This window comes from Chenopodium album, chromosome 20, assembly GCF_948465745.1.
Source record: "Chenopodium album chromosome 20, dcCheAlbu1.1, whole genome shotgun sequence".
NCBI classification, from domain to species: domain Eukaryota; kingdom Viridiplantae; phylum Streptophyta; class Magnoliopsida; order Caryophyllales; family Amaranthaceae; genus Chenopodium; species Chenopodium album.
Window position 1 is genome coordinate 37,290,506 of NC_137853.1, and position 12,342 is coordinate 37,302,847.

A 12,342-nucleotide genomic window follows, 5' to 3' on the forward strand; every position below is an offset into this window, starting at 1 on the left:
ATATTTTGTGTGAAAGAGGTGTGATAACTTTAGGAAACGAGTCGGTGTATATAATTGTACACCTTAATTGCGAATTTTTTTTTTGTTTTTTTTAAAGTTTAAGTCAGTGATAATTGTACATCATACAATGATCACGATTCACGAGACACCAAATTTCCTTGATCATATCATGAAGTTTGTTTTTGTTTTTGTTCATTGCTTAACTACTGTAGTAGAACAACTTTTGTAATACAACATTTCTATTTGAACTTATTTTATCTGAAATTATATTTTCTAAACTTATTTCACTAGAAATTATCTGAACTTATGTTTTTTAAAATAAAATAAAATGAGAAAACTCAAGATTATACCCTTGATAAACATATCATGTTTATCCAGAATTATATTTGGAATTTTACCTTTATAGAGAGGGTATCTTTGTAATTGTGGCTGTAAGCTAGGTATGTAGATTATGTCGTGAACATTAGAAGTCAGACGTTTGTCAACTGACGTTAGTGGTAGCTAACCCTAATGAAATGGAAGAGACGATACTAAGACATTCCAATATCCATCTAACAAATGTTTCATTCAGGGAATCCATGAAATAACATGAGATAATAAATAGGAAGACAACTATAGGTGCATTAATAGAGTGAATGTGGCGAATTCATGTTAGGTTATTGTTGTTAACGTTGAAGTCAGTATTGAGTAACGATGACTAGTTCTTCCTGTATAATATGGTAATTCCTTAAATTTGGTTAAATTTTGAGTGTTATACTAGGTATTCAATGTCTTTAAGCTTATGAAGCCCAGCAAATTAAAGTATTACGTATATATGGTCCCAACACCTTCACAAATGAACAAGTCAACCATTCAATTTAGGTGAAGAAATTAAAAGAGCAGTAACTTCAATTCATCAATTTCAAATCACACATCCAGCTACTAGTAAAATAAGCTTGAATAAAGTAAAACGAACAAACCATACATTAGAGTAAATTGTTGTATAAACGGAAGTAGTAGTAGTGAAGTACCATCTCTTACTAAAGTACCATAAGTCCATAATACTATACTTTGTATATTTTACTTTACATAATACTACCATAATAATACTTTTTAAAATGAAGCAAACAGGCTATTCAAAAAAAAAAAAAAAAAAAAAAAGAAGCAAACAGGGAATAAATTTTAGGAAAATTTCACATATGCCAGCAAATAGGCCCTATTTCACATTTGCTATCGCTATAATTTTTTATTTTAAATTGCTACCACCTAAATCAGAGTTTTTTAAAAATCACTACCACTTAACGAACACCGTTAGTGTTTCCGTTACCATCACCCAACCACCGTCCAACCACCACTGCTCAACATCAAACCACCGCAACCACTGCCAATCCACCACTGTCGGCGACTCCCTGCCCGCGACTTCGACCACTTCCTGCCCGCAACTCCGACCACTTCCTGCCCGCAACTCCGACCACTCCCTGCCCCCTCGAAAACCCGATCTCAGCCCCCTCGATCGCAGCCCCTCTCCCCTCCCCACGAAAACCCGATCCCAGCCCCGGCCTCGTCTCCCGTTCCCTTTTCTGGCCGCGTCGGCGTTGCTTTATCATCAGCCACAAATCGCAATTCCCTGCCACCCACAACCACCCTAAGCGAAACCCTAAAACTCGTTTAGGGTGGTTTCGGGCAGGGGGTTTAGGGTTAGGGTTCTCGGTTTTGGGTGGGGAAGGGGAGGGGTTCAATTCCGACCCAAATCGCCGGCGTCGGCCGCAGGTTTGGGCGCTGGCCGCCGGCAGGGGGAGGGGGGAGGGTGGCTGACATGGAGGGCTAGGGTTTTTTGGGTGGTTTTTTTTTATTTTTTATTTTTAAAATTTTAATTTAATTTTTTTTTAAATTTTTAAATTTTTTTTTAATAAACTTAATGGAAATCCTAACAGATTCCGTTAAGTGGTAGTGATTTTAACAGTTAGTGTGTTTGTGTGGTAGCAATTTAAAATAAAAAATTAAAGCGGTAGCAAATGTGAAGTAGGGTCCTTTTGCTGGTAGCAAATGTGAAATTAAATTTTAATTTAAGCAATATTAATGGAATCGTTCAATAGTGCATCTCATCTAGGGATGTCAATGGATCGGATTCGGATCGGGTGGAGCTTCACCCGCATCCAACCATTACTCTAATCGCTCCATCCACATCGATCCATCCATCATCCGCTTCACCCATCATCCAAATCCGTCCGTCCATCATCCGCGGATGAAACGAGTGGAGCGGATGACTAATGGATGAGTATTAGAGTTGAAAAAAAACTCGCATAAACTTTAATTTTTGGTTATGTGTACAATAGTTTTATTAATAAAAAAGGAAACAATAGCAATATATTGTTTGAAGAAATTAATTTGCAACAAAAAATACATATAATTTACTTGCACATTTCATATTTTATTATTAAAATTCTTAGATTAAAAAATTAGTATATGTTAAACGGGTGGGTGGATGGTTAGCGGGTGAACAAAGTATCATCCACATCCGATCCGATCCATCATCCGCTTCATCCGTCACCCGCTTCTCATCCATTTAATTCGGGTTTTCGTCCATTTATTTATTGCGGGTGGAGCGGGTTAGTGGATATCCACTTAATATTGCCATCCCTATTTTCATCATAGTGACATTTCATGCATGCCAATGAAAAACCTTGATCAATAATATCTTTAGTTATCACTTATCATCACCTATAAATTATAACAATTGAATATTAAAAATGTACTCATTGAGACGATTCTAGCAAGTACCCAGAAAATTATATATATATTTTTTTTATTATGTATAATTTACAAATATTGGTATAAGTATATGTAATGAATACTTCCATAATTTCTAATGGGACACTTGAAAAAAAACTGAGGGATTGAGGGAGTATGAGATTTTGGAAAAAAAAAATAAATAAATAAACAATTTATTTCTGGCAAGTTAACTTTGACAAAACTTGATTAAAAATGTCCCATTTGTTTTTTAGTAGCCATTTCTTCTTCTATAATTGACTTAATTCAGGAACTGAGGAAAGTCTGCTAAATGATACAAGTATGTCAACGATACACTATATTTCTCTTTTTTATGTCCCTTTTTTTTTTTTTTCGTGTCACTTTTTTCTCTTTCCTCTTGAGGTGGTAGTCATTCCTTCTTCTGAATCTCTCTACTACAATGGCAAATTTCTCTTTTCCTCCCTTCTTTTTCTTGAATTCGTCATATCCTAACTAAATCATTACCCCATTCGTTGTAATTACAAATCGCAACACTAAGATATGCACAAAATTTTAGAAAACTTATAGCGTGGAACCAAAAAATGATTTTATATATCATAGCCCCATTCGTTTTGTAATAGTATAAAGTATAGTTATTGAAGCGAGAAATAATAATAATAATAAAAAAAAGTACTCGTAGTATAAGTAGGTTTGGTAGAAGAGAGAACTAATAATAAAATATTTGTGGAAGTGAGTTTAATTAGTGGGATATACATATATATAAATAATGGAAAAAAAATTGAATCATAACTAAATAAAGAAGTGTTGTCATTATTATGACACATACATTGAAGGAAAGTGTTAAGATTATTATAAAACAATAGAATAATAAAAAGGATTTTTGGATTTTACCACAAAAAAAAATCCACTTTTTGAATTAAACACCCCTTTAATTTTATTTATTTATTTATTTTACCACAAAAAAGGACTAAAAATTAAATTTATTGTCACTTAACACTTTTCTTTAATATTTTTGTTAAATTTCATATTTATTACTTTTTTTTAAAAAAATAAAAATAAAAAATCAATTTTCATGTCAAAATTTTTTCTGTTGAGGTTTTGGAGGTCATTTTGACCACAAAGACTCCAATCAATTATGGTTGTAATTGACAAAAAAAATATCATAAATGTCTCATTTTGTGTGCGTCATGCAAACCGAGGTATCTTTTAGTATGTAGAACAAGACATTTTCAATAATATTTTGTCAAATTTGACCTCGAATCAGAGCCTTTGGAGCTAATAATATGACCCAAAACCTTAAAAAAAAAAACAAGTTTGATTGGCACGAAAATATGTTTTTAAAAGTTAGGTTATTACTGTCTCCGTGTTTTAATAAGTGTTACACTTTCTTTTTTGACAAAAAACTACATTTTAATACTATATATTTCTCCTTTTATGGTCTCCACCCAAACATTACTTTTTTTTATTATTATTATTTCTTTCCTTTCTTAGTAATTATTTTTCAATAAACTATTAACCCGACTATCTTTTTTTTTTATAATTTTTAATACTCCAATTATTTTTTTAGCTAAAACTATGTGCCGGTTAAAGAGTAACACTTATAAGTATTAAAACACGGAGGATGTATATGGTTTTCTTGACGGAAAACTATTAATAAGTGGTGGTGAAATCTTTTTTTTTTTTTTTTTTTTTTTTGTCTTTTTTGAGTAGTATTTTATAATAAAAATAAAATAGATTGTTAATTCAAAAGGTGAAATATTTTTAGGTGATAAAATCAAAACAAACTCTATAAAAATTTGAAAATTTATCTTGTAGAAATATCACATGTTGCCATTAAATTTTCTTCTAGACTTCACCCATATTTTACCAATTTTCAACCATATTTGAATTGATCCTCTAACAACATGGAATATCGAAAGGAAAGCTCTAACCAACTAAGTTATTCCTCACTCTCAATAAGATTAGATTATGGCAATAACAATAATAAAACTAAGAACTACGGAGTACTATGTAAAATGTTTTTATTACAATCATATTCTTTGTGAGGAAATGGCATGACATCACAAATTCTTATATGTCGTGGCTGGCCACGTAGTATGATCAACCATCATGAGAGCTACTCGGTTAGAGTTACAGAAATTACTCGGTCATGTTATACGAGTTACTTTTTTTTTTACAAGCGGCAACATAATATACTCAGTTGCACACGAAACATGTTTGGTAAGACATTTATTTATTGAGTTTAAAAAGCGAAATTTTTTATTTAAAAAATATTTAAAACATAAACAATTTACATTAGAAACGTAGAACCATTAAATATCCTTAAAATTAAGGTTATTAAATTAAATTACGACATTTGTTCCAAAAAAAAAAAAAAAAAAAAGGTACTTGAATTTATACGAAACTCAAGTTATACAAGATCAAATAAGTTCTTGCAATCTTTCCTGCACTCTAGAAGTCTCTACTCCAATCCTTGCACTCCGAGCCTGTATAACAAGAAAAATGCTTGTGTGTTACTTCCTCTTTTTAATTTTAAGTAAGTGCTACAAATATAATTTATGTAGATCTCAATTTATTTGCCGCATATTATAATTACATGTCTTATGGTTTTTTTTTTCTATACTCAATTTACTTTATTCTAAGCATTCTACTTTGCCGTCTCACCCATCCAATATCAACTATAATTATATAAAAATAAAATATAAGATAAAGTTACCCTAGCATGGAGAGTGTGGAAGACATTGTTCTCAGAAGTTGAGAAGGTAGCATTGACGACTTCAGCCCCTTCTTCCTCAAGAACCCTAATCACTTCATGTAACTTGAAATCGCGCTCACCTCGTTGCACCACAAGTTGCACCTCTAGAATACTACCCATTTCTTTCACTTCAATATTGATGGGTAATAAGCCAGAATTATTTGTCATCATCGTCGTATCATTAGAACTTAAGTTTTCGGCATTAGATGTTCCTTCTTGATTAACCATTAATTGATCTCTTCTTTGGCGTAAGTTCTCTACTCTTTCTCTCAAATCCACTATGTAATTTGTTGCATGTTCTATCTGATCAGCTTGAGATAGTTTATCCTATACAACAAAAGTTAAATTAGCTAAGCATAAATCCGTAAAATATGCTCTAAAATATTGAATTGAAACAATAGAAGGCGTATAATATAATCTTGAAATTAGAATTCTCATATGTATAGAATACTAGGTTTTCATTAGTCCTGAAATCAGATCCGCAACATCAATTTATTAAGTGTCAAGATTCACAAGTATATAAACAACTTTCATCAATCTCCTCTACTTCAATTAGTATATAAGTATATTACAACACAAGTTGGTGTACACCGGAAACATATATGTTACAAGAATCCTTCCCCAAATACAAGATAATATTTCCTAACCAAATATTCTATAAGATAAAATCTCCTAACCAATTATTCTATAAGATAAATTATCCTAATAACCAGATATTCTATAAGATAATCCAAAAAATTATATAATATGATACTATCTCAATAATGTTAAACGCGACCTTAAAAATTATTAAATCAACTCAGATCTCTAACAGAAATACATGTTTGCAATTTCAATTTCTTAATATTACCTACAATTCATGACTTAGCTGATAATCTGGCTAGTTGGTTCATTTGCTTCAACCACTAAAAAGGAAAAATAGATTTTTTTATTTTTTTATTTTTTATGTTGATCTGGCGTACAGCCTTAGAATACAAGGTAATCTTGGTGGCTGTGGTGCCATGCATTTGCTACCTTACTAGCTAGGTTTTACACAACAAATTATAACACTTGAAACGGCATACTCAACTCATTGATCGATAAACATGATATTTATATTTAGCTCACAATTTGCTAACAACAACCATGGATAATCCAAGATCGAATGTAAAGTAAGAAAAATAAAGTTGAAATATAAACAAAACAAAAATAACATTATTTAGGTAAACGAACAAATTTTAAATGTCTGAGGATTTCTATATTTACGCATTAACCATAACTCTATTGAATCTTAGAAAGGATACTAAAAAGCTTATAGCTCAAACATAATGAAAAAAATGGATCAGAGTGTCTCAGGCTATTAAAATTTATACCTCAAGAGAGAAACAAAGAAAACCTAAATTTCCCTAATTTAGTCAATAACCCTAGCTAGCTACAACTTTGACCAGTGATGACTTGAAAATAAACCTACAAATAGTTGAACCCAATCGGCTTATACATGGATGTGAAAGCTAGACAACTCATTTAAACCATCTTCAATTACTTAAGGAAGATAGAACCTATTTAAATATGAAGAACTAGTAACTTACACCCTTGCTTATAACTCAACTTCGCGGTGTTTCAAGCTAAGGCAGTTTATGGGATACTCTTGGATTTAATCTGTATAATAATTGCATCTATCAAAAATAACACAAAATCGATATATATAGTTATATATACGACCCGATCATATACATACCATTGAATTATGAAATTGTTGAGGAGGAATAATAGAAGTGAGGGTGGAGCAAAGCTGATTGAATTGAGATCTACTACTGTTTCTCATAGCAGCATTACTACTATTTCTTTGCGGTTGATGCTTAGACGATGAAGAAGGGGCTTCGCTACTCCTTTTCATGACTTAAACATGCATGCATAATTAAATTAGCTGGGTGATCAATTATATACATGACATTTTAACTATTTTCACGCGTCACATGGAATTATATATGTCTATTTAATATTTCGATACTTTGAATTCTTTACCAAAATAAGAAAAAAAAGCCAAACACTATTCTTTTAACTTATTCCTTTTTTAGGTGATGTATCAAATCTTAACTCTTTAATCCTGTTTAAGGGGCGGAGGTAGATCGGAGGGGTACAAGAGTGGACACTTGTCAGTTGTCCCCCATCCTTTAAAAAAAAATAAAAAAAAAAATAAAATAAAAAATCAGTTTTTTTTTTTTTTTTTTTTTTTTTTTAAGTTTTATTATTTAAATCCCAATTTGTAAGCTTGATCATTAAGGCCTTGTTCGGCAAAATATAGCCGTAAAGGTAGCTGTTAGCTGTGTAGGTAGCTTTTAGCTGTCAACAAGTTATAGCTGTGAAGATAGATAATTTAGGTATGAGTGTTCGTTAAAATAGCGGTCGGCTAGCTGTTAGATATAAAAATCAATATTTTATATTTAAAACTATATATTAAATTTTCAATAGCTACCTCTATTTTCAAAAGCTAATATTTCTAACTTTTCATAAAAGCTACCTCCACCACTAAAAGCTACCCTAACCACTACTTTGTCAAACACTTACTTTTTTTGTTAAGTAGTGATTTGACTAAAAGCTACTCAAACGCTACCGCCGAACACGCCCTAATTTTTATATTTATGTATGAATTCGTTTGGATTACTTGAGTTGTTTTCTTAAAATTTAAATCTCACACACACTTGTTTTAGTTAGATAGAATTATAGAAATTATTACTTGAGGGATGTTTGGTTGTTAACTTTTTAATTTGTGTTACCAGTATATTGTATTGTTTATAATTTCAATTGTGTGATGTGATATTTGAATTATTGGTTTATATTGTTGCAAACTTGCAATTTAATTATACCACATGTCAAATGTTCACTTAATTCAAATGATTCAAAAACAACGGAAACTACCCGATTTTTTATAATTCATGTTTAAAATTAAAGAAAGGTATCCTAAGAAAATGACTTTCTTCATAGTTTCCTACAAACTCAAAAAAGTGATATGGAAATAATAAGTGGTTAAAGTACTACTGATAAGTACCACCGGAGGAGAAAGAATTGACATATATGATGTTTAACTACTTCCTAATGTGATCTGAGAAAAAAAGAGTAAATATAATGGATAATCCCACAAATCAAAGAAGTATTATGAGGATAATTTATATTATCAAATAACCTTGCCAACCACTAATCCAAGACTCTCCTCAAAGACAACAAGTACCCAATTTATTACTACCTCCGTTTCATATTTTTTGCAACTTTTGCCAAAAATGGATGCTACACATTATTTGCAACTAATCTTTTCTTTCCTTTTTAGGTTGTCATTTCTCTCTTTCTCTCTCCTCATCACATGCATTCTTAATTTTCTCTCTCTATCTTACACTCACAAACAAATTTTGCCTAAGAGTCCGTGCACTCTTCAAAGTTGCAAAAAATGTGAAACGGAGGTAGTAAATTTTTTCATTTTTTTTGGATGGTATGAGCAAATATATTGGATACTACTTAACTAACTAATGTAACTTGTCAATAATCTTTTTTGCTACGTTTTTGTAAAAATTATACGATGTATGTCCAAGAATCTTTTAGGGCATCTTTTTCCGCCTTATTTAAAGTAAGTCCTGGTCTAGCTCAATCTTTCTTTTTTGGATTGCATTATGTAATCAATTCTTCTCATTTTACGTTTGTTAATAGTGGCAATAGTCCATGAATATAATCTCTATCACTCATATAATTAAGGAAAATGCTAGACATAACCCTTAAGGCTACATATAAACATTAAATTTACACTACAAAACCGTAAAAAGTTAGGAAATCATGAAAATATAAACACTAATTACACTGACTTACGCGTGTTTTTGTCATGAATTCCTAATTTTATACAATTTTCAATACCCTATTATTAAATACCAATTTACTATAAAATTTAATAATAACCCTTTCGTTTCACAATGATCTTCCTGCTTTAATCTTACACATTTGTCAGTATATTTCTTTGACCAATGTTTATAAATATTTTTAGTTATTCCTTCCGTGTTTTAATAAGTATTACACTTACCAAATCCGGTCGTGCTTTAATAAGTGTTACACTTTCTTTTTTGGCAAAAAGCTATATTAAAATATTATATTTCTCTTTTCTCACGGTCCCCACCTAAACCCACTACTACTTTTTTTTTTATTATATATTTCCTCTCACATTCATTACTTTTCAATAAACTATTAACCCCACTATCTTTCTTTTACAATTTTTTAATACTCCAACTACCCCACTTACCTCTTACTTCCTCCGTTTCTATTTAGTTGACGTGTTTGATTTAGGCACATATATTAAGGAGAGGAGAGAGAGTGATAGAGAATGAAAAAGCAAGTAGGATAGCTTGTAAATGCAAAGTAAAAAATTTACCCAAAAAGGAAACGTGTCAACTAAAAAGAAAATTCCGAAAAAGGAATACGTGTCAACTATAAAGAAACGGAGGTAGTATTTTATTTAAGTCAATTGAATTGCCTAAAACTATGTGCCTGTCAAACTGTAACACTTAAAAAACACGTTGGGAGTACATATTTGTACATAAATTAATTGATTAATATTTAATAAACTACTTATTGAGACGAATCAAATAAGACCCAACATGATTGTTACTGTTTCATAGATTGAGAGTATTTAGAAGATTCTCTGATCTTATGAATAGTGTTAATGTTCCTGTAAAAAAATAAAATAATAAAAGAATAGTTTTAATAATTATATATATATTTTTTTTTGAAATGGGATAGTGTCATTGTCAATATATCAAATGGAAGGATCATTGTAAAACAAATAAAAATTCATCCGTTTCGTAATAATTGCGACGATTTGACTTTTGCACTATTTTATGTTTACAATGTCTATACTTTTCACCAATATTTAATAATATATGTTTCTATGAAAAAAAAATTTGCATTAGTTTTATGGGTATATATTTTCACCAATATCATATTAACTTTTTATAGTTCTTAATAATATACATCTACAAATATTAATAATTAAATTATAAATTGACATTTGTATCAATTAAACTGTTACAATTATTATGAAATTATGCCTAAGCTACAATAGTATGTGCTAGACAAATATAACAGAATATGTTTTATTTATCTCCCATTCCTACACGTATGCAATGTTTTTTTTTCCTACTCATATAGACGACCTAAAATCCACACTTTTTGAGGAAATATTGAGGTTTCTGGGCCCGGTGGCAAAAAGTGTTGAGACACAAGGGGGTGTATTTCGGGGTCATATAATGTCGTCTGAAACAATATATGATCATTATATGTTGTCATAAACGTATGTGGTAGTCTTAAGTTTACGAAATCACTGCAAGTTGGGAACGGGTAAAATGACCATACCGTTTAAGGGCATATTATTATTGGATGGGTTCCACCGACCCAATTGGACACCCGGAGGACATTAGCGACCATGGTTAATATCTCAGAAATTTTTATTTCCAAGCGAAAAAAGGTCAAAAAATTACAAAATTGAAAATTATAACCCACACTTTTTGAGGAAAATTTGAGGTTTTGGGGCCCGGTAGCGAAAAGCCTTAAGACCCTAAAGGATACATCTCGGGGTTATATAATGTCGTTTGAAACCATATATGATCATTATATGTTGTCATAAACGTCCGTGGTAAGCTTGAGTTTACGAAATCTGTGCAAGTTGCGAACGGGTAAAATGAGCGTTTCAGGACATATTGGATGGTTCCACTGACCCAATTAGACTCCCGGAGGATATTATGGACATGTTAAAAATCTCAGTAATTTTTATTTCCGATCGAAAAAAGGTCAAAAAAATTACAAAATTGAAGGCTATAATCCACGTTTTTAAGTAAATTTTGAAGTTGCGGGACCCGGTGACAAAAGCCTTGAGATCCTTAGGGATATATCTTGGGGTCATATAATGTCGTTTGAAACCATATATGATCATTATATGCTGTCATAAACGTCTATGGTAAGCTTGAGTATACGAAATCATTACAAGTAGTGAACGGGTAAAATGGCCGTTTAAGAACATATATATTAGATGGTTCCACCGACCCAATTGGACCCCCGGAGGATATAAAGGACCATGGTAAAAATATCGATAATTTTTATTTCGAGCGAAAAAAGGTCAAAAATTACAAAATTGAAGGCTATAATCCACTTTTTCGAGGAAATTTTGAGGTTGCGAAGCCTGGTGACGAAAACTTCGAGATCCTAATAGATACATCTCGGAGTCATACAATAATGTCGTTTGAAACAATATATGATCATTATATGTTGTCATAAATGTCCGTGGTAGCTTAGGCTTGAGTTTACGAAATTACTACAAGTAGTGAATGGGTAAAATGATCGTTTAAGGGCATATTGGATGATTCCACCGACCCAATTGGACTCCCGGAGGGTATTGAGGACTATGGTAAAAATTTCGGCAATTTTATTTCCGGGCGAGAAAAAGGTCAAAAAATTACAAAATTAAAGGCTATAATCCATGCTTTTTGAGGAAATTTTGAGGTTTCGGGGCCTGGTGGCGAAAAGCCTTGAGACCCTAAGGGATACATCTCGAAGTCATATAATGTCGTTTGAAACCATATATGATCATTATATGTTGTCACAAACGTCCGTGGTAAGCTTGAGTTTACGAAATCACTACAAGTAATGAACGGGTAAAATGACTGTTTTTGGACATATTGGATGGTTCCACCGACCCAATTGGACTCCCGAAGGATATTTAGGACTATGGTAAAGATCTATGCAAATTTTAATACCGAGAGAAAAATTAAAAGGTCAAAAAATTACAAAATTGAAGGCTATAATCCACGTTTTTGAGGAAATTTTGAGGTTTCAAGGCCTGGTGACGA

The 12,342-nt window shown here is 31.5% G+C and overlaps 1 protein-coding gene across 1 annotated transcript; it reads right to left on the minus strand.

The window, feature by feature from the left end:
- Nucleotides 1–5,150: 5,150 nt before the first annotated feature.
- On the minus strand, nt 5,151–7,361 carry LOC145597168 (transcription factor bHLH162-like). Its single transcript, XM_081653326.1, has 3 exons — nt 7,203–7,361; nt 5,447–5,812; nt 5,151–5,216 (listed from the first exon to the last, which is right to left on the minus strand). The coding sequence occupies exons 1-3, from the start codon at nt 7,359–7,361 to the stop codon at nt 5,151–5,153; spliced, it is 591 nt and encodes a 196-aa protein (XP_081509452.1).
- Nucleotides 7,362–12,342: the final 4,981 nt, after the last annotated feature.